This window comes from Elephantulus edwardii, unplaced genomic scaffold, assembly GCF_000299155.1.
Source record: "Elephantulus edwardii isolate Elephantulus edwardi_28Jun2011 unplaced genomic scaffold, EleEdw1.0 scaffold00047, whole genome shotgun sequence".
Classification (NCBI taxonomy): Eukaryota; Metazoa; Chordata; class Mammalia; order Macroscelidea; family Macroscelididae; genus Elephantulus; species Elephantulus edwardii.
In genome coordinates, this window is record NW_006399797.1 from 7,642,674 (window position 1) to 7,666,640 (window position 23,967).

The 23,967-nt window shown below is 42.7% G+C and overlaps 1 protein-coding gene across 1 annotated transcript in view; it reads left to right on the plus strand.

The window, feature by feature from the left end:
• The first annotated feature begins 22,420 nt into the window (after positions 1–22,420).
• The window catches only part of SRGAP1 (SLIT-ROBO Rho GTPase activating protein 1), a 399,631-nt gene continuing 398,084 nt past the window's right edge, over positions 22,421–23,967 (plus strand). The window contains exon 1 of the mRNA XM_006886050.1: positions 22,421–22,542. Within this exon, the coding sequence (XP_006886112.1) occupies positions 22,473–22,542 (70 nt within the window). The 5' untranslated portion in view covers positions 22,421–22,472. The remainder of the gene's footprint in view (positions 22,543–23,967) is intronic.

Genomic DNA, 23,967 nt, shown 5'->3' on the forward strand with positions numbered 1-23,967 from the left:
CTCCAGAGTAATATATCATATGGTCATCCGACTCAAAATGCCCCATGCCAGTCCATCTCATCTCACCAATGCCTAGTATGTCAATATTTACGCGTTCCATTTCTTCCTTAACAATATCTAATTATTGAATGATGTCCCTGTCCAAGGAACAGTCCCTTCTGACAACATGCCCAAAGTAGGTGAGATGAAGCTTCACCATCATTGCCTCCAACAAGCACTCTGGCCACACTCTTTCCATACCTATTCAATCTGTATGCTGAGCAAATTATTCAAGAAGCTGGAATCTATGAAGCAGTAAAAGAACATCTGATGGACTACAGAAAAATCAGAATGATTACGTCTGTGGAAAGAGTTGATAGAAAAAGCTCAATATCATTAGCCAAAACAAAATCAGGGACCGACTATGAAACAGACTGTCAATTACTCATGTACAAATTCAAACTGAAGATAAAGGAAATGAAAACAAGTCTGTAAGAACCAAAATACAATCTTGAGTTTATCCCATCTGAATTTAAAAACTGTCTCAAGAAGATATTTGATTCACTGAACACTAGTGACCAAAGACCAGATGAGTTACAGGTTGACTTCAAGGGCATCATCCATAAAGAAAGCAAAAGGTGATACTAATAGTGAGATGCATGTGTGCCAATGGGCCAGTGGTGCTCTCAATTGTAGGATGTGCTTCTTGGTCCTTGGAGAAGTAATTGATACAGTAGCCTATTTCTTCATAGCTGATTAAGTGGTCTTGCTAAGGTTTTTAATTGGACACCCTTTTCCCTTTCTCTCACTTTCCTTATTTATATTTAAAGACTAATGTATTAGGAGGAGGAATGTGGCATCAGGATTGGAGGAAGAGTCACCACAACCTACGTTATGCAGGTGACACGACTTTGCTTGCTGAAACTGAGGCAGACCTGAAGCACTTGCTGCAGAAGATTAAGGACTGCAGTCTTCAACATGGATTGAAACTCAACATCAAGAAGACAAGGATTCTCACCACAATAACTCAGTTCTACAAGGATAAATATTGTATAAAACTATTTTTGTAGAATGAATATAAAGATCCAAGGAGCTGGAGGAGAGTGGAAGCAGAGGGAGGAGGATGTGCGGGGGAGGGGTATTGATCATGGGGTTGTACAATTTGATTGGGGGGGTGAGAGAAATTGGAAGAATCTAGTCTGGAAAACAATGTATTCAAATTTTGTAAATAAACTAGTATAATTTAAAAAAATATTCTCATCACTGGGCCAATTGGAAGCACCATGATTGATGGAGAAGAGATTGAAGGTGTTAACAAGTACAGCTTTTTTGGCTCCACAATCAATAGTCTTGGCACCACCAGTCAGGAAAATCAAAAGATGAGTTGTACTGTGAAAATCTGCTGTCAGGAACCGTTCCAGAGTACTGAATAGCAACAAAGTCAGCTTACAGACTAAGATGTGTCTAATGCAGGCCATGGTCTTTGCAATACATGATATGCATCAGAGAACTGAACAATGACTAAGGATGACAGAAGAAGTGATGGGTTCGAGTTGTGGTGATAGAGAACAGTCTTGAACATACCATGAACTGTCAAGAAAACAAATAAGTCTGTCTTGGAGAGGATGAAACCCAAGTTTCTCCTTGAAGGCTAGGATTTTGAATCTCTCACATTTTAGCTTATGGCTAAAATGGACCAGTCCTTGAAGAAGGACATCGTGCTCAGAAGGGTGGAGGGACAGCACAGGAGAGGAAGAACCTTGATAAGATGGATTGATACAGTAACTGGGTCAATGGGGATAGGTGTGTCGAAGTCAGTGAGACTGGCTCAGGACAAGGCAGGGTTTAGAGCTGTTGTACATAGGGTCATTATGAGTCTCAGACAACTACATGGCATATAACAACAACAACTATTCATCAGCTGTTTTAAAAACTCTGAGCTTTTATGTTTGTATACATACCCTTTGCCTAGTATGTATATACTCATTATCAAACTTCCAGCCTCTTACTACTCCACATTTCTGGTGTCAACCCAAATGCCACTTCTTCACAAAAGCCTTCCTTTACCCTCTTATCTAAGATTCCCGCCCCCATATCAAATTCATCATAAGGAAACAGTTCTCAACCTTAGTAGAGTCAAATATTACATAGATTTATGTCTTTGCTAATTTATTGTCTATCTCCTATGTTAGGTTGTAAATGCCATGAACATTGAGAAAGTGTTTAAGTTATTCCTCTATATATGCCCGAGGTTTTAATACAGTGGCCCCCACCTTTCCTAACATAATATCTTTTTTCCAAGGGCTGACCTCTCCTGTCACAGGGCCAAAAGTTCGTGAGACAAAGTTTCACCATCTTTACCTCCAAGGAGAAATCTTGTTTTACTTCCTTCAAGACAGACTTATTCGTTCTTTTGATGGTCCTTGGGATATGACACTGTCATTCAAAGACATCTCCTTTGGTTATCCTCATTCAATGTTCAAATTTCAGATGCATAGAAGTACACTTTAGTTTTAAAATTTATATCATTGTTCTTTAACATATTGGAAAGGTCTTTGAAAGGAAATTGTCTCAGTGCAACACATCTCTCTATGTCTTAGTTGCTGCCACCATGGATCTTGATTATGGATCCAAGTAAAATGAAATCTTTGACAATTTCAATCTTTCCTCCATCTATCATGATGTTGTCTATTGGTCCAGTCATGAGGGTTTTTTCAAATTTTATTTTCTTGATGTTGAGATTAATCTGTATTGAAGGCGATAGTCTTTGATCTTCTGCAGTAAGAGCTTCAAGTGTTCTTCACTGTCTGCAAACAAGATTGCACCGCGTGCTTCACATGGGCTGTTTTCCTCCACTCATGATTCCATATTCTTTTTACAGCCCAGTTTCATGAAAGAGCTGCTCAATATACAGATTGAATTGGTATGGAGAAATAATACAACTCTGACATACACTTTTCCTGACTTTAAATGAAATTAATTAATCATTTGTTCTGTTTGGACAATTGCTTTTTAGTCTATGTATAGGTTTTCCATAAAGCACAATTAAATGTTCTAGGATTAACATTCTTCTTAACATTACATGATTTTCAATAGTTGTTGTTACTATGTGCTATCGAGTCACCTACGACTCATAGTGGCCCTATGGACAAAAGCCCTAAACCCTGCTCTATCCTGTGCCAATCTCACTGTCTCTGATACACCTACTCTGACTTACCCAGTCACTGAATCAATCCACTTCATAGAGGGTCTTCCTCTCCTGTGCTGTCCCTCTACCCTCCCAAGGATGATGTCCTTCTCCAAGGACTGACTGGTCCCTCCTTGCAACATGTCCAAAGTAAGTCAGATTAAGCTTCAGAATCCTTGCCTCCAAGGAGCAGCCTGTTCTAACTCTCCAGGATGAATCTGTTTGTTTTCCTAGCAGTCCATGGTACCCTCAATACTCTTCTCCAGCACCTCAGCTCAAAGGCATCAATTCTCCTTCTATCATCCTTAGTCATTGTCCAGCTCTCTGACAGATAGCAAGTGATTGCAAAGACCATGGCCTGTATCAGGTATACCTTAGCTTCCAGAGTGACATCATTGCTCTTCAGTACTTTGGAGAGGTCTTTAAAAGCAGACTTTCCCATCACAATACATCTTTTTATTTCCTGGCTGCTGGTGCCAAGAGTGTTGATTGTGGAGCCAAGCAAACTAAAGCTGTTAACAATCTCAATCTCTTCACCATCTCTCATGACGCTGCCAATCGGCACAGCAGTGAGATACTTTGTTTTCTTGATATTGAGCCTCAATCCATATAGAAGGCTGCATTCCTTGACCTTCAATAGTGAGAAAATAAAATTTTAAGTCTGTGAAGATCTGTACTAGAGCTTAACATCTTCCACAGCACTTCGATTTTGAACGGCTAAGATCTGTAGTGTAGCCCTCACTACATTTCAATTCTTGACAGGCTCAGATACAATTTGAGTTATGTACTGACCAGTCAACTGATCATGTGGAATTGCTCCCAGGGATAGTACATCTGAAATCAGATCACTATCATCAGATGAGCTTGAGAATCCATTGTTTGCCCCTGGGACTTCCACAGAAAAACAGGAAACTTGCTTGGATATGTGTCTAGCCAGGCTTTGGGAATCCCAGAATCAATCCTATGAACATTTTAATCTGTAATTGTGTACTATCCCTATATTGTCTTTTACCAGCTTCTGAAATCCTGTCTGCAACAGTGATGCATATGTCACCAATTGCAATCTGGTGATGATTTTGTCTTTAATATTTTTATGATACATAAATGATTTTATTAACTATTCACTTTTTAGTTTCCTTTTTAGTATTGATTGTTAAAAAACCTTATAAATAGACTCTTATAAACATTGAATTTATAAACCAAAAAATAGCACTTATAAACAAAAGATTCATGGCACACACACACACACAGAGCACCAAAGAGACAGTGGCACCAGCCTTAGAATTACATTTAACTCTTAAGAAAATGGTTTACAATATAGCTTTAAACTGCTTTGGAGGGAGTGTTTTGTGAAATGTGAGGAGGAGTACTGGGAATTATAGTGTATTTGAGGAAGGGAGAGATTGGGATTTAGTTGTTGCTTAGTTGATGCTAAACCATCGAGTCAACTACATGACTCATAGTGACTCTATGAACAAGTTGTGAAACTTGCCCTATCCAGGCACCTCCTGCAAATACATCATTTATGATTTATGATGGTTAGGATTTAGGAAGTAGGACCAATCCTGGATTTCCACAAAATGTCCATGGCAGCCTGACATAATGAGTGGTCCCACCAGACATTCCCAATCCAAACCCATTGCTTTTGAATCAGTTCCCACTCACAGCTACCCTACAAGTCAGAGCATAACTGCTCCACAAAGTTTCCATTGTCTGGATCTTTACTGAAGCAGACTATGTCTTCTTCCTCCCTCCACACAACTGAAAATGTAGACTTTTTGGTTAATAACCTGATACTTTAACCACTGTGACATCAGGAATTCTGTCCAGGCACTTGAATATATTTAATATTGGCTCACATCATCTGAGATTATTTTTTTGCAGCTGTGTTGTTGTGTGCTACCAAGTAGTCTATGACTCACAGCCACCTTACAAACAACAGATCTGGACTTGATCCTCTCTCTTCTCCATCCTCACTACCTCTGAGGTTCAAGTCCTCAGTTTAGGCAAGCAAAGTTGTATCATCTGCATAATGCAGGTTGTTGATTAGTCTTCCTCCAAAACAGATAGCACATTCTTACATTAGCCCAATGTCAGTCACTTTGTCAATCCACCTTGTTAGGGTTCTTCTTCTCTTTGACCCTTCACCTTTCCCAGCATGGTGTCTTCTTCCACAAACTGGCCCCTCCTCATAGCATGTCCAATGTATATGAGATGAACTTTAACTATCCATGCCTCCAAGAGCACCCAGTGCTCTAAGACAAATTTATTTGTTCTTTTGGCAGTCCATGGGATATTCAATACTCTTCTCCAACACAACAGCTCAAACACATTAATTCTTCTCTTGTCACCATTATTCATTGTACAGCTTTTATATGCATAGCAAGTATTTGAAAAGACCATGGCTTAGATTAGGTCACTATGGTTCATAGTTGGCTTTAAAATTATGTCATTGCTCTTTAGCACTTTGGAAATTCCTTACTAGCAGATTTTCCCAATGCAGCTCATCTTTTGATTTCTTGACTGCTTTTACAATGGAGGTTGATTTTGGATCCAAGTAAGAGAAAATGTGCCACTAATTGTGGCTAACATTGAGAAGAATGGGAATTCCAGATTGTGCCCATGTGAAACCTAGACCTAGACTAAGAAGATGTTGTCTGAACAGAGCAAGGAAATACTGTATGTTCAGAATCAAGAACAGATTACATCAGGAATGCATCCTTTCTTCATTAAATCTTTTTCATCTATATGTGGAATAGATCATTTAGGAGGCTGGACTTTGTGAAGAAGAATGTGGCATCAGGATTGGAGGAAGATTCATCAACAACTTGCATTATGCAGATGACACAACTTTGCTTGCCTAAACTGAGGACTTGAAGATTTTGCTGCAGAAAATCAAAGACTACAGTCTTAAATATGGATTGCATCTTGACATCAAGAAAACAAAAAGCCTCACCACCAGACCAATAGGCAGTATCATGATAGATGGGAAAAGGATTGAAGAAATTATTTCATTTTCCTTGGACTGAAAATCAACACTCTTGGTGGCAGCAGTTACAAAATCAAGAGACAAGTTGCATTGGGAAAATCTGTTGTCAGGGACCTCTCCAGAATGCTGAAGAGCAACGATGTCAGTCCAGAGACTAATGTGCACCTGATCTAAGCCACAGTCTTCTCAATTGCTTGCTATGCAGCTGAGAACTGGACAATGAATAAAAATGACAGAAGAAAAAAATCAATGCCTTTGAGTTGTGATGCTGGAAAAATGTATCAAAAACACCATGGACCACCAAGAGAACAAATAAGCCTGTCCTGGAGAGGACAAAACTAGTTTGGTCCTTGGAGGTAAAGATTTTGAAGCTCTGCTTCACATACTTTGGGCATGTTGAGAAGAGAGACCAGTCCTTGGAAAAGGACATCATGCTTGGAAGTATAGAGGGACAGCAATGAAGAGGAAGACCCTAGATAAGATGGATTGACAAAGTGACAATGGCATCGGGGTCATGGTTCAGAGCCATTGTTCATATGGTCACTATGGGTCATAGTTGATTTAACGGAACATTACAACAAAAAGATAAAATGGTTGACAACTTCAATATTTTCTCCATCTACCATTGGTCCATTGGTGGGGGCTTTTGTTTTCTTGATGTTGAGATGTAATCTGTATAGTGCTTCTGCAACAAGAATTTCAAGTCTTCCTCGTTTTAATCAAGCAAAGTTGTATCATCTGTGTTATACAAGTTGTTGATATTATTTCCTCCAATCCCGGTGCTACATTTTTCATATAGTCCAACTTCTTGAATTATTTTCTCATATAGATTTACTAGGCATAGAGCAATGGTATAACCCTGATTTTAAATATAACCTTTCCTGATTTTAAATAATGCTATGTTCCTTTAATCTGTTTGGACTGTTGTTGTTGTTGTGTACCATAGAGTCAGAACCAACCCATAGCTGACCCTCCAGCGGGTTTTCAGTGGCAGTTAATCACACAGGAGGGGATTGCCCATCCTCCTGTGGAGCAGCTGGTGGCCTCGAACCGTGTGCCTTCGGGATTGCAGCACAGCTCCTTGCCACTACTGCTTCTTTATGTGTAGGTTTTGCATGAACACAATTAAATGGGAATCCCATTCTTCTCAGTGTTTCCCATAATTTGTTCATAATTTGCATGTTGTTGTTTTTGTTAGGCACTGTCTAGTCCACCTAGTGGATGCAAAAATGGTAGTACAGCAGAGAGTGTAAGAAGGGAGGGTTTAAAAAAATGGCAGGGTTCCGATTTGTGGTTCACTGTGTCATGTGAGGCAGCCCTGACTCAAAGTCACCTAGCAACATAATGGCAAATACAACAGAACTAAACACTACGTGGTCTGGAGCCCTCCTCACAACCATTGCTGTGCTTCAACTTACCGTCACAATCACTGGGTTGCCCTAGCTCTGGTAGGGTCTCCCTCGTCCTCATTGACCTGTTTATCTACCTTCAACTTCTTATTTTACATTTACACGAAGCGTATCTATCTATTCTGTAGAATGTCGAATTATTCTACATACTTAAAAAAAAATCAAACTCCCTGCCATTGTGCTGATTCCAACTCCTGGCAATCCTATATCAAGTTTTCCGAGGCTGTACTGTTATCAGCAACAAACCCTTTTAATCAAGCTGTACCATATATACATATTGAGCTCCTTAATTTTTCTATAGATTGTGTTGTTCTTTTTGTGTGCCATCAAAATGAGTACCACTCATAGCGACCCTATGAACCCTGTCCCATTATTATGTACCACCCAAGAGGGAAAAAATTAATCAGCCTCAAGATGTTTACTGCCAGAGTTCTACGGCAAGATGGGAGAATCTCCTTTCTCAAACATAAGCAAATATGCATGGGGTTTTTTTTCATATATTTTTGTTAGAGTCTGCATGTGTGACAATCTGTTTTTGATGCTGACAACTGAGGCTGCCATTTTTGCCAAACTTTGACTGTTTGCCTCTAAGTAATAATACTTTTTAAAAAAAAAAGTGATGGTGTTTAATACTTTCATCTATGTATGTTGCACCACAGCCACACGGGATACTGTCACAGGGTTTCAAAATCAGGAAATAGTAACCGATAAGAAGGCTGTTGTGTGTGGGTACTTGGGAGTTCTGAATCTAATAAACCAAACAAAGCAAATTCTGTTTTAATAATAATTTGTGCAGAATGGAAACAGGTGATTTTGAGCAGATGGCTAAACAAATTACAAAGTAGTTTGGCTCAAAGAAAATGCAAATTTTAAAGTCTTGGTAACTTGGGCTTTAAACAGCTTTTTTAGAAATCAAAGACAAGAGGCTTTTGGGGAGGGGGTGGGGTATAGTGGGGAGGAAAGCCAAAGTACACAAAGGAATTCTTTAGAGTAAGTGTTCCTTTATTGTTCTCTTGTGGTGGTGGGTGGGGCTTTCTTTTCTGCCTTTTTTGTCCTTTCTCCTTGGTCATTCATTAGCATTTCTTGCACTGACCCTTCCAGGGCCTCTTGTAACCTCACCTTCATTGTTTCATTCTACCCTCAGTCCCACCAGGGAAAGTGCGTCAGGATGAAATTGGCAAGATCTTCTGACAGCTTGTCTTTCTGCTCCCGCCAGCAGAAGGGAAATAGATTTTTATACAGTCCATTTCGACAAACTGTTAAATTATGAGCCAAATTTCTTTTTAAATAACGATTAATATTTCTTGAGTGACTACCTGGCAAACCACATTGGCTTGGTTTCATCCTGTGAGTGGGCAACGTAATCCTGGATTTAAAATTCGACTCAGCCTTCATTTAGGTATTTGGAGGTGGGCTTGATTAATTTTGTTTACTCCAACTCCAGTGTGCTGGACACATTAAGTTGTACTATATTGTATAGACATTTTTAAAAGATTTTAAAAAGTCAAATATCTGCATTATCATATGTGCAGCATAACAGAGAGTTTATAAATTTTTATTGATTGGAACTGAATCTTATGCCACTCGATAAATTTGAGATAGTGTGTAAGTAATACAATCAACAGACTCCTGTGATAAAATTCCATTTATGGATACTGAAAGGCTTAATCATATTGTTAATCATATTGGGTTTTGGACCTGTGACCGAGTCCATAAGTAGTTAGGCTGCCAACCCAAAAGCCATTTGTCTGGCTGTTCAAATTCACTAGTAGCTCTGAGGGAGAAAAATGGGCAATAGCCCTTTCCATTACCAGGCTCAGAAACCAGCTATGAGTCAGTTCTGACTCAAAGGCGATGAATGATTGACTGTTGGGATGCTCATAGGCAGAGGACTCACCCAGTCATAGTGACCTTATGAACGACAGATAGGAACTTCCCCTGATCCTATGCAGCCATCACAGTCTCTGCTATGTTCAAACCCAGTGTTGCAGTTGCCATGTCAGTAAGTCTCTAGGGTGGTCCTAGAAGAGAAGAAAAAAAAAACAACACACATTAGCTGACCAGGTAAATTAATATGCAATAAAAGTCCCACTGTCCAAATTTCATACTGCGCAACCCTGAGAAGTGAGAGACAGGAGGAGGTGGTTGTTGTTATGTGCCATCGGGTCTACTCCAACTCATAGCGACCATATGATCCTCCTTCAGAGTAAAACAACTCTGAATTCCGCTCTACCTTGAGTCAATCTTACAGTCTCTGACACAACTACACACACACACACACACACACACACAGTCTTGCTCCAGTTATGGGCTCAGTCTCATCCAGTGTCTCCCCATTTTGTGCTGTCCTTCCCACCCTTCCAGCATAACATCCCTCTCCAAGGACCGGTCCCTCCTTGCAACATGCCCAAAGTATGTCAGATAAAGCTTCAGAATCCTTGAGTCCAAGGAGCAGCCTGGTTTCATCCTCTCTCTTCTCCAGCATCACAACTTGAAAACATCAATTAATCTCTGTCATCCTTACTCATTGTCCAGCTCTCGGATTTCCTAGCCACCAATACAGCTACCACAAGGTGGTGCAAATTCACAAATAAATTCATCTCCTAAACTGGGTGTCCCTGTCTTTCTACATGTCAGTCAGGTACATTCTCCACATCCACCTTTGTGAGACAAAGTGACTTCTTAATGATGAAAAAGATAAGGACAACTGAAAAAAATTATGAAAATAATAATTGAGTTGTTAATTACACAGAATTGTTGGGGAAAGAAATGCAAAGTGGAGATTTACAAACAGAAAATGATGTATCAGTCATGGTGACATTTTACTGTATGTGAACCTGATCCCCAAGTTAAGGAAACTTAAATTCATAAAAAGTAAGTGGAGAACTTGAAATCACACTCATATTATTTAATTTTCTATTGGCTTAGAGGTAAGAAACTGCACTGCAATCCCAAAGACATACAGATTGAATCTACCAGCTGCCCCACAGGAGAAGGATGGACAATCTCCTCCCATGTGATTTCGTTTCTGAAAACCCACTGGAGGGTCAGCTATGAGTCCCATTTGACTCAGGGGTACACAACAACATTATTATTATTACTATTATTATTATTTTATTGAAATCTTACAAAGCAAATAGATTTTTTTTCCATTCAATTTTCCCTACACATTGTTTTATAATATTAATTACAATAAATGCAGCACTGGTGGCCAGTGGCAAAAAGCTGCACTGCAATACTGAAGACACGCAGTTCGAGGCCACCAGCCTCTCCGTGGGAGGATGGGCAATCTCCTACTGTGTGATTAACTGCCTTTGAAAACCTGCTGGAGGGTCAGGTATGGGTTGATTCCAACTCTATGGTGCACAATAATAACAACAAATAGCCTTTGAGTTGTGGTGCTGGAGAAGAGTGTTGAACATTTTATGGACTACGAAGACAGCCAACAGGTTTGTCCTGGAGAGGCTGAAGCCTCTGGAGGCAAAAATTTTGAAGCTCTGTCTCACATACTTTGGACATGTTGCAAGAGGGTCTAGTCCTTTAAGAAGTACAACATACCTGTATAGGTGGAGGGACAGCACAAGAGGGAAAGACCCTGGATGAGCTGGAATAACACAGTAACTGAGATAATGGGGTTAGGTGTGTCGAGACACACCCACCCCCATACCCCATCATTGAATGAATGGATGCAGCACACCTTAGTCTCCAGACTGACATCATTGCTCTTCAGTACTTTGGAGAGGTCTCTGACTGCAGACTTTCCCAATACAATTTGTCTTTTAATTTCCTGGCTACTGGTACTAAGAGTATAAGCAAACTAAAGTGGTTACCAATCTCAGTCTCTTCATTGTCTATCATGATGCTGCCAATTGGCCCAGTGGTTAAGAATCTTTGTTTCTCTGATGTTGAGCTTCAATCCCTATTGAAGGCTGCAGTCTGTGACCTTTTGCAGCAAGTGTTTCAGGTCCTCCTCAGTTTGAGCAAGCAGGGTTGTGTCATCTGCATAACACAGACCAAAAACAACACAGTCTTGGAGAAAGTGCAATCTGAATACTCCTTAGAGGCAAGGATGATGAAATTTCATCTCATATACTTTGGACATATTGTTTGTTTTTTGTTATTGTTGTTTTTAGGAATTTTAATGAAAGATTACAGAGACTTAGGATTTCCATTCATTCTTTGTTGCACTCTTCTCCCTGCCCACACCTCCCCCCAATTCACTCGTCTCCTAGAAAACTAAAAGAAGAACTCTTTCATTGTTATGCAATCCCTCCCCCTAAGTCCACTCCACTGTGCAGCCTTCATTCTGGACTCTTGTCATGACAATAATACCTAATCATATATTTTTCCTAAACTGTTCTCTCCCTCATCTATTTCAATACAGTATACATCATTCATCCCCTCCTTCCCTGTCTTCCCTCAATCCTGATGTCAATCCCACTTTACAACAGTGGTCCTATGCAATATTTGTCCTTTTGTGACTGATATATTTCACTCAGCATAATGTCCTCCAGGGTCACCCATTTTGTATAATATTTCATGAGTTCCTTGTTTCTCAAAGCTGCATAATATTCCATTGTGTGAATATACCAGAGCTTCTCTATCCATTTGTTTGTTGATGAGCACTTGGGGTTGTTTCCAGCTCTTTGCTATTATGAACAAAGCTGCAATAAACATAGATGTGTTTGAGTGGTGGTCTTTGGAAATCCTTGTTTGTTCCTGAAAAGCAAGGAAATTGTCACCAATCTCATCTTACTTTATTCACAATCAACAACCTTGGCACCAGCAGTCAGGAGACCAGGAGAAAGATATAGTGCATTGGTCAGGGATTTCCCTAAAGCACTGAGAAGCAATGATGTTAGTTGAAGACTAAGATGCACCTGATTCAGTCCATGTTCTTTTCAATCACTTGCTACGTATTTGAGAACTAGACAATGAATAAAGATGACAGAAGAATTGATGTCTTTGAGTTGGGGTGTTGGAGAAGAATACTAAATATCCCTTTAACTGCCAAAAAACCAAACAGGTATGTCTTGGAGAAACAGCAGACAGAATGTTCCTTGGAGGCAAGGATGACAAAGCTCCCTCCAAAGTACTAACTCTGGGCAGGTTGCTTAGGAGAGGCTCTGCCTTGGAAAGGGACATCAGGCTTGGAAAAATGGAGAATCAGTGAAAAAGAGATGGATTGGTACAGTGACTATGGCAATAGGTTCAAGCGTGTCGGTGATGATGAAGATGTCCTAGGATACAACAAGGTTCAGATCTGTTGTTTATAGGGTTGACTGGAAGACACCTAACAACAGCAACAGCTACAGTGTCATCTGACTTTCTCACTTCTGCCCACTATTTCTCCTTTACATTTATCATCTGTTCCATCCCACCCTGCCCTCAGGGCTTTATCCCCAAGTAAAATCTGCTCTTCTGACCTCATATGACTGACTGGTTTCTCTAAGGAGTAAAGGCCTTCCTGGTGGTTTTAGTCACTTTTTTAGAGTTCCTTATCATTTGGCTGAAAGTCAAGTTGTGAGGGTGAGTTCTGTTCCAAGTTTGAAAGATGACTAAAGGTCAGCCATAGCCAGGGCTTCCACTAGTCTCAGCAACCTGATCTTTTTTTGTTTCTTTCACAATCTCAGGATTTTTTTTTTACATTTTTAAAAATTAATTTAAATGAACGTTTACAGAGACTTAGGGTTTCCAGTCATTCATTGTTGCACTTTTCTCCCTGCCCACTGCCTCCACCCCAATTCACTTTTCTCCTTGTAAAGAAAAAGAAAAACTTTTTCATTGTTATGCAATCCCTCCCCCCAACTCGACTCCAATATGCAGTCTTCATTCTGGACTCTAGTCATGACAATAATATCTAATCATACATCTCTTTTAAACAGCTCTCTCCCTCATTTGTTTCAATGCAGTATACATTATTTATCCCCTCTTTCTCAGTCTTCCCTCAACCCTGATGTCAGTCTCATTATACAACAGTGGCCCTATACAATATTTGTCCTTTTGTGACAGAGATATTTCACTCAGCATAATGTCCTCCAGGGTCACCTATTTTGCACAGTATTTCATGATTTCCTTATTTTTCAATGCTGCATAGCATTCCATTGTGTGAATGGAGTATCCATTCACTTGTCGATGGGTGCAACCTGACCTTTTTGGTTTTGAGTTTTATTCCTCATTTCTCACACACTCTCCAGGATCGTTTACTTTGATCTCTTTGATCGTGGTCAGTGGTGGTAACTAGAACCACCTAGTTCTCTAGGTGCCAGGGACATGGAAGTTGAGCTGGTTTGGCCCATTTGTCCTTTAGACTAATTGTTTAAGTACAGCTTTGCTTTTCTTCCCTTTCTTTGTTCCAAGAACACAGACTCTGTTGTTGTTGTTATTGTTCTGTGCTGTAGAGATGGAACTGATTCACAGCTGACTCTGCAGTGGGTTTTCAGAGGCAGTGATTCACATGGGGAAAGATTGCCCATCTTTCTCCCACAGAGCAGCTGGTGGATTCAAACTACATACCTTTGGGACTGTAGGACAGCTCTTACCACTAGGCCACCAGAGTTCCTGTACACTCACTTTAGAGATAGGCAGATATGGGCTGGAATCAGAGCTTTGCTGTTGTGTATCATCAAGTTGGAACCGATCCACAGCTGGCCCTCCAGCAGGTTTTCAGAGGCAGTTAATTGCATGGGAGGAGATTGCCCATCTTTCTCCCGTGCAACAGCTGGTGGCCTTGAACCATGTGCATTAGGGATTGCAGCACAGATTCTTGCCACTAAGCCACCAGAATAATTTAAACTTTCTGAGACTTTACAATTTTATCTGTAAAGTAGAGGCAATAATTGCCACTTTGCAGAGTTCTTATGAGAGTATTGGTAATATTCTCTTAGAATCTGTGCTACAAACTCAAAGGCATACGGTTCAAGGCCACCAGCTGCTTTGCTGGAGAAGGATGGCTAATCTACTCCCTTGCGATTAACTGCTACTGAAAACCCACTGGAGTGTCAGCTATGGGTCAGTTTGGACTGCATGGTAAACAACAATTACCTGGTTAATAATAAAATGTCATCATTCTAGTATTAGTAACACATTATCATTAAATGATATTCATTGACTATTTACCTGATGTTGTTGTCATGTACCCTTGAGTCAGAATCGACCCATAGCTGACCCTCCAGTGGGTTTTAATGAAATATGCAAGGAGTTGGAGTCAGAAAATCAAAAGGGCCGAACTCGCTCAGCATTTCTTGAGCTCAAGGAACTGAAGAACAAATTCAAACCTAGAGTTGCTATAATCAAGGATGCTTTAGGCAGAATATTAAATTATCCAGGAAGTATTAAAAGAAGATGGAAAGAATATACTGAGTCACCGTATCAAAAAGAATTGGCAGACACGGAAGAATTTCATGAAACAACATATGAGCAAGAGCCTACGGTGATGAGGAAGAAGTTCAAGCTGCTTTGAAGGAAATAGTAAAAAATAAGGACCCAGGAATAGACGGTATACCAATTGACGTATTTCAGCTAACAGATGCTGCCCTGGATGTGCTCACCAAGTTGTGCCAAGAAGTCTGAAGAACAACCACTTGGCCAATTGACTGGAAGAGATCTATATTTGTTCCCATCCCAAAGAAGGGTGACCCAACAGAGTGTGGAAACTATAGAACAATGTCATTAATTTCACATGCAAGCAAGATTCTGCTGAAGATTATCCAAAAATGGCTGGAACAGCACATCAGCAGAGAACTGCCAGAAGTCCAGGCTGGTTTTAGAAGGGGTCGTGGTACTAGAGATATTGTAGCTAATGTTAGATGGATCTTAGCTGAAAGCAGGGGAAACCAGAGGAATGTATAACTGTGTTTCATTGACTATGCAAAGGCGTTTGACTGAGTGGATCATAACAAACTGTGGCTGACTCTGAGAAGAATGGGAATCCCAGAACACTTGATCATGCTAATGAGAAACCTATACTTGGACCAAGAGGGAGTCATCAGACACAGCAAGGAAATACTGCATAGTTCAAAATTGGGAAGGGCGTATGCCAGGGATGTGTCCTGTCTCCATAACTTTTCAACCTGTATGCGGAACAGATTATCCGGGAGGCTGGGCTCTATGAGGTGAAATGTGGGGTCAAGATTGGTGGAAGATCTATCAACAATCTATGATATGCAGATGATACAGCCCTGCTTGCTGAAAGTGAGGAGGACCTGAAGTGCTTGCTGCAGAGGGTCAAGGACTGCAGCCTCCAATATGGATTGAGGCTCCATGTCAAGAAGACAAAGATTCTCACCACTCAGCCAATTAGCAGCATCAGGATGGATGGTGAAGAAATTGAGATTGTACACAGCTTCAGTTTGCTTGGCTCCACAGTCAACACCCTCAGCACCAGCAGCCAGGAAATTAGAAGACGTATTGCCATGGGAAAGTCTGCTGTTAGGGACCTCTCCAAAGTACTGAAAAGCAATGGTGTTTCTTTGGAGACCAAGGTGCCCCTGATACAGGCCATGGTCTTTGCTATCACTTGTTATGCATCAGAGAGTTGGACAATGACTAAGGAGGATAGAAGGAGAATTGATGTCTTTGAGCTGTGGTGCTGGAGAAGAGTATTGAGGGTACCATGGACTGCTAGGAAAACAAACAGATTCATCCTAGAAAGGGTCAAACCAGGCTGCTTCTTGGAGGCAAGGATTCTGAGGCTCCGTCTAACATACTTTGGACATGTTGAAAGGAGGGGACAGGTCCTTGGAGAGGGACATCATGCTTGGTCGGATGGAGGGACAGCGCAGAAGGGGAAGGCCCCCTATGAGGTGGATTGAATCAGTGATTGGGGTAATTGGGATGGTTGTGTCAGAGACGGTGTGATTGGCACAAGACAGAGTTTAGGGCTTGTTGTACATAGGGTCGCTATGAGTCGCAAGCGACTCAACGGTACATAACAACAACAAATTGCACAGGAAGAGATTACCCATCTTTCACCTGTGGAGCAGCTGGTGTATTTGAACTGTGTGCCTTTGTGATTGCAGCACAGCTTCTTACCACTAGTCTACCAGAGCACCCTATTTACTTGATACAAATATGAAATAAAAAACCATCTGGTTTTCAATCCCCTTCTATCAAAGCAGATGAAGGCTGAGACGTTAGTATTGTTAATGAACCACCATGCAGTGGTACAATGAACTGCTATTGTCTTAAGCAGTTTCAATGGATTACTTCCTTGCTTCTTTACAGCAGCCTCTATATCTTGATATTAATGGTATTTAATACCTAAGACCTACAGAAGTAGATGAACTTTTGCCACATCACTCAAGAATTGGTGTGGTACAAGTGAAGGATTATTCCAGTATGCTCTGTCTGAGGGCTCCTACCCACCAAAGGAACTCTGTCTAAACTTGGTCGGCAATTCATTTCTTGGACCGCAACAATTCTCTGTTTTCAGGGTATACCTCCAAGATACAAATATGAAATAAATCCCAATAGCATAGATGATACAAATACATTTCTATTTGACTATGATCCCCAGTGGAATGGTCGGCCAGCTTCTGATCTCTCTCAGCCCGCACTCATGCTCATCTTCCAGCCTGCCAACAGTTCTCTTCATTAAACATAACTCTGATCATGACACTTCTCTGCTTAAAAGGCTTCTCACTGTCTGCAAAACAAAATCCATGCATCTTCGTGAAGCCCAAAAGGCCTCTTCCAGGTGGCTCTGACCTTTCTTTTTGGTTCTTTACCTTCCACTCTTACATAAGACAGCTCCATGCAAAATACGGGCAGATAGTAGTCCCATATTACAGCTTCCTGTGTAATAAAATGGAGAAAGAAAAAAGGGGGGAAAGGAGAGAAAGTTTTTTAACTCCCCCCTTCTATTTTCTCAATATAAAGTTAAAAGATTTTTTAAAAAATTAAATTTTAAGGAAAGGGAGAGCTGCTGATCTAGTCCATAGAATTGTGTTGCTGACTCAAAGGTTTTGCCTTTGGTGGTTCAAATCCATCAGTAGTTCAAACAGAAAGATGGGCAGTCTCTTGTGTGATTTACAGCCTTGAAAACCACTGGAGGGTGGGTCTGACCTAAAGAAAAAGAGTGAGTGAGCAAGCGAGAGCGACAGAGTTAGTTAGTTGTATGATGAAAAAATCAATATATACATCTCAGAGCACACATTTATTTTCATTTTCAAAGCTTAAATATTTTTCACTGTTTTCCCATCCACCAGCCACGTTATAGTAGAAGGATAAGGCAGCCTGTTCCTGTAAAAACGTAAAGCCTTGGAAAACTCTGTGGGGCAGTTCTACTCTGTCCTATAGGATCACTGTGAGTCAGAATCAGTTTGATGTCAGCAGGTTTATCAGAGGTCTAAGAAGTCTTGGTCACATAGTGGCTAAAGTACTTGGTTGGTGGTGGTCCCAATCTCATCAGTAACTCCATGGGAGAAAGACGTGGTGGTCTGCTTCTGAAAGATCTACCGCTTTGGGCTGGGTAAAGGAAATGGGAAAGTCTGGGTATTGGTGAGCATAGCTCAATGACCACTATTTCATAAAATATAATGAATGGGAATGATTGTATGAAGCACAATGTAAATGAAGAATAGTGTGAGACACAATGTATATGAACTTTGCAAGCAAATAAATATAAAATTAAAAAATTTTATAAAGATTTACAGTTTTGGAAGTTCCTTGGTGTCACAGTAGTTAAGTGATTGGCCTCTCACTGGGAATTGGACACTTCGGCTTCATCATACACGGTTATTACAAATAGATGGCAGTGGGGTCTTAGTTATCAGAAGGGTAAATTTTACTGGGGACATCTTGTGATATTTTTGGCAAATCTTACAAGGATTATTTCTACTCTTCTTTTGTCATGGAATGAGAGTCCGTGGGTGACGCAAAAGGTTAAGATATTTTGCTATTCAGAAGATAAGGCTCAAGGATAACTACAGGTATCTTGAAAGAAAGATCTGGCAATATATTTCAGAAAAACCAGCCCCTCAAAAATCTAAAGGAGCACTATTCTATTCTACACACGTGCAGTAACCAGCAGTGCAATCTATTTAATGGGTGACTGTTTGACATCCTGAATAAAATCTGTTCACTCCTCAAAGTGACAAACTACTTAAACTCAAAGGTTAAACTCCTATCTAACCTTTAAATCTTGTTCAAATGACACTTCTCTGCAAAGCCTTACTCCCTAAATCTTTTGTGTGGTCATTTTTCCCTTCTTAGGGCTCCCAATGCCAGGACTTGTCATTTTTCAGCTTAACTGTACTGTCTAGAATTATTTATTTATATGACAATAAAAAGAAAAAACAAACAAAACAACAACCCAAATATTGATAGCTATGGAAAGGCTTCAAACCTTTTTTTTTAATTGTTAAATTTTATTAATTTTAATGAGCATTTACAGAGATTTTGGGTTTTCATTCATTCATTGTTGCACTATTTTCTCTACCCTCCTCCCCAGTTTGTTCTTCTTCCCCCCCCCGAAAGTCTGTTTTAATTGTCCATTTGCCACAGTGCTTGTCAAAGCCAGTTCTGATTAATCTCCTTTGTCAGTGTGTCCTTTGCCATTCATTCCCTGTCACTCCTCCCTGAGAGAGACTTCACCCTGATTCATAAGGAAAAGGGGACGGCGTATTCTCTTAGGTACTTCCTGCTGAAAGGGATGCTGTAGGTTTCAGGGTGAAGATCTTCTCTCACTACTCTAAAGGGCCCTGGCTTCAAGCATTTTGTTCACAGGGTCACTATGACAATAAAGACAAACCCCAAATACCAAAACAAAATATCATACCACAAAATAACAGAAAGAAAAAAGAAAACTCCCACTTCGAATCTCATTGCTGTGGAGTCAAAGAGACTCAGCGCTGACCCCCTAGTGGGTTTTTTAGAGGTTGCAAATTGCACAGAAGGAGATGTTCCATCTTTAATCCATGAGTTAGCTGGTGAATTTGAATTGCCTGTTTTTGGGCTGGCAGTGCAACTCTTTACCCACTAGGTCACCAGAGTTCCCTAATGTAACAGTAGACTGTGAAAAAGAGCCCCAGTGGTGCAGTGGTTAAGCACTCAATGTTGTTGTTGTTATGCGCCGTCAAGTCGCTTGCGACTCATAGCGACCCTATGTACAACAGCCCTAAACTCTGCTCTGCCCTGTGCCAATCACACTGTCTCTGATACACCCACCCTGATTACCCCAGTCACTGAATCAATTCACCTCATAGAGGGCCTTCCTCTCCTGCGCTGTCCCTCCACCCTACCAAGCATGATGTCCCTCTCCAAGGACCGGTCCCCTCCTTACAACAAGTCCAAAGTATGTTAGACGAAGCCTCAGAATCCTTGCCTCCAAGGAGCCACCTGGTTTAACCCTCGCCAGGATGAATCTGTGTTTTCCTAGAAGTCCATTGTACCCTCAATACTCTTCTCCAGCACCACAGCTCAAAGACATCAATTCTCCTTCTATCCTCCCTAGTCATTGTCCAACTCTCTGATATATAACAAGTGATTGCAAAGACCATGACCTCTATCAAACGCACCTTAGTCTCCAGAGAGACGCCATTGCTCTTCAGAACTTTGGAGAGGTCCCTAACAACAGACTTTCCCATCGCAGTATGGTGCCAAGAGTGTTGACTGTGGAGCCAATCAAACTAAAGCTGTGAACAATCTCAATCTCTCCACCATCCATCCTGATGCTGTCAATTGGCCCAGTGGTAAGAACTTTGTCTTCTTGATATTAAGCCTCAATCCATATTGAAGGCTGCAGAACTTGACCTTCTGCAGCAAAGTGTTTCTGGTCCTCCTGTTACAGCAAGCAGGGTTGTGTCATCTACATAACGCAGATTGTTGATAGATCTTCCACTAATCCTGACTCAATAGCTAATGAAAAGCTCCAGCCCACCAGCTCATCCAAGACAGAAAGCTATGGCAGTCAGCCTTTGTAAACATTATGGTCTTGGAAGCCCTAAGGGGCAGTTCCATTCTGCTCTATACTGTCACTAAGAATCGGTAAGGATTTATTTGTAGACCATGAAATCTTTTAGGATAGGATCCTAATCTTTGAGCCTGGCCCTAACCTATGTCTGGTACACAGTAAGGACTTAAGGCTATCTCTGTATACATCGTAAGTGATCTGACAGTCTTTACTCTCAGATTCTCTCAAGGAAAGCATTTTGGTTCTGGACAGTCTTTGGACCCATCACATTGGTAAATCAGGTCCATCGTAATTGAGAAGATTTTGAAGGGATCCAGGAAAGGCCCCAAGTATACAAGTGAACATCATATATTCTAAGGGCAAATTGTTTTCATACTACGCCTCTCCCATTACCCTAACTCTCCGCGCTGCTTGTATTGTTACGTGTGGCTGAGTTGGAACTGACTCACAGCTGATCCTCTAGCAAGTTTTCAGAGGCCATAAATCGCCCTGGAGGATATGGCCCATCTTTCTCCAGCGAAGCAGCTGGTGGATTCAAATTGCATGTTGGCAGCACTAAGCCACCAGAGCTACTTCTAGGTGCGGAAATAGACCAATAGACCGTAAAGAGTGGGCCTCTTTCTCGAGTTCGATTAAAGAATTTCGCTTGTCTCTTTTGATTTTCAATAGCCAGGCCACTCACCATTCAGTCCGCAGTTTTACTACTAGAGTCCAACATCCTGGAGTCACATGCCTTTATGTCATGGAGATCTCCAGCCACGACTAGCCCCTAGATTCTGAAAAGAACCCCACCCAGAGAACCCGCCCTCCAGACAAGGGCCTCCCCGGGGTCAGGAGCAGGCTTTCCAGCTGCTGCCCTAGCGGTGATCCGATCCCGGTCGGTGCCTGGAGACGAGTCCCGGGGGCCGCAGGGACGCCGCCCACAGTCTCGGGCTTTGGAGCGCTGGGCCGGGCTGCGGTTGGCCACAAGAGGCATCCATCTTCCCGGAGCCTGGCGTTTCCTCGCCCAGCAGGGGCGGAGGCGAGGGCGGAGAAGGGCCGTGGCGGGAGCCGGTCTCCACCTCCCAGCCCCGGCTGGTGCGCGTGAGTACCGTGTGGCCGCAGAGGCCCTCCGCTCACTCGCTGGGCGTCCGAGAGTCGCGGGTCTGGTGCGCGCGCCTACAACTTTGTCGCTGCCGGGGGCGCGGCTCCCCTTGGAGCGAGTGCGAGTGTGCATGTTACCGGTGGCCTCCTGGGGGCAGCAGCGGAAAGGGAGAGCAGGAGAAAGAGGCAGCCCGGGCGCACGGTGGCGAGGGAGGTACGAACCCCGCGCGGCGCCGGCTTTGGAGACCTGAAGTCCGCCGGGGCTGCGCCCAGGGCGCGTTCGCACGTCGGAGCCGCCTCCTTCCAGGCCAGCAGCGCGGATCGCCACGGAATCTGCCACTCCTCTTGCTGCCCGCAGCGGCACTGTTGACCGGCGGAGGAGCGGCGGCCGAGGTAGCAGCATCCCCAGCCCGGGCGGGACCCGTGAGCGCCGGAGCCAGCGAGAACGGAAGGTCTGAGCGCCCGAGGTGGGCGCTCCCCCGGCGTCCGCCCCCCGCAGCCCGCTCCGCCCGTGCGCCCGTGCGGGTCTCTAACAATGGTGCGGGGCGCCAGCGCGAGCCCAGCGTCCGCCCAGCGCTCGTAGAGGAAGTGGCCGGGCTCCGGGTGGGGTGAGCAGGGAGACGCCCCCCGCCACTCGCTCGCTCGCTGGAGTTTGCGCCCGGCCTCGCGGCTCACCGACGGCGGCTCGATTCCGGGGAGATGGTGCCGGCGCCCGGATTAATCTAAACGTCGGCTCGCTCCTTTCCCCCCTCCTCCTCCTCCTCTTCCTCATCGTCGCCCTATCCCTCCTGCTGTTGTTGCTGCTGCCGGCTTCCCGGCGTGTGGGAGTACAACTCTTTGGCTCTTCAAAGGAGCCCGGCTTGTGGCCACTGAACCGAACTTGCCCATTGAAAGCAAGCCCAAAACAGCTGGATGATGTCCACTCCGACCAGATTCAAAAAGGACAAAGAGATCATCGCCGAGTATGAAAGTCAAGTCAAAGGTAAGGGTGGGAGCGGCTGCCTGGCACCTTTTGTGTCGCTCCTTGTCATTGTGCTGGTGGAGTTGCATTTCTGAATTGGTGGCTGTGCCGGAGGAGGGTGGCAGAGGCCAGCTCTAGCGCCTGGCCGAGCCATCCCTGGGCTTTGTACGAGCCGGTCCAGTGGATCCCTTAGGGAGCTTGGAAATTGGCTGGCTTTTCCAGACGGCCGGTCAGCACTTGAGGCGGGGAGCAAACTGCCTTTAACTTAACCACCTTCAGCTGGGTAACTTACATGTGGAGACAGGCAGCGGCTTGGCGTGGTGTCTGCCCAGTTAAGATCATCATTATCATCTTATTCTTTTAAATCACAGCGTTATCTTTCCAAGGAGCTGTGTCTCTCAAGTCTGGACGCCAGGTGATCTGGAGATCCACTGAGTCCCAGCTATTTGAAACGTTTACACTGTACATTGTTAATTTGTTTGGGGCGAGCCCCCCTCCCTTCCAAACACAGGAGAGCAAGCTCGTTGAAAGGCGAGTGGTTACTCCAAGCTTTGACTAGTGGAATCCGACTCCTCTTTTAAATTGGGCCGGAATTCAGTGCCACCTTTCACACATGGGAATTCTGCTTTATCATTTGCTGGAACCCACTTACATGTCAAATGAAGGCTTGACTATTTTATTTGTATTAATCCATTTACATTGTCAGCTCATAAAAGAAACCTGGTTGAGGTTGATTAAGCATTTTCATTTCCTATGTCTGGTACTTTAAGAAATATGTTTTTGGTCCAATAGAAGAATTTTGTGCAGCTCCTGAAGTGCTTAATAAATATGTTTGTTTGCTACCCCCTCCCCCTCTTTTTATGGTCTCTCAGGGATACCTTTCTGGATTGAAACAATGAATGGAGTGTGGAGATGGCGCTGTTCTTAGCAGCGTTCAATGCAAAGTTCACAAAGATTGCCATGCAGGCACCTGTGTTTGTGTATAGACAGTCTTATGTGTTGGCCAGGGGAAAGCAGGTGCTACCTGGGTGTTCTTTAGTGTGGTCAAGTTGTGCATATGCCTGCAGTCCTGGAAGAGGACCTCTGGGGGACAATGTCTAGCCAGGTGTGGGTGTAGACCACTCATGATGGCCACTAGCAACCACAGTGTGTGAGCTGGGGGACTTAACGCTTTCTTCAGGGTGATTCTGACAATGGAGTTAACCAAAACGTTGTTCAGGAAACAGATTTGCATCTGCCTGGTAATAAGATAATTTACACTTATAAAGCTAGTTATACTAATGTGGAAGCTATATTAGCAAGGCAGGAGTTATTTCCTTGGAGGCAGGAAAACTTTGTGATAGCTATAATCTTTGTTTTATGATTTCATCCTCAGATATTTCTCTTGTTCACACTGACCGTTCCTCGGAGCAGTTTCCCCCACATGCTCCTTTGTGGCTTGTCTTA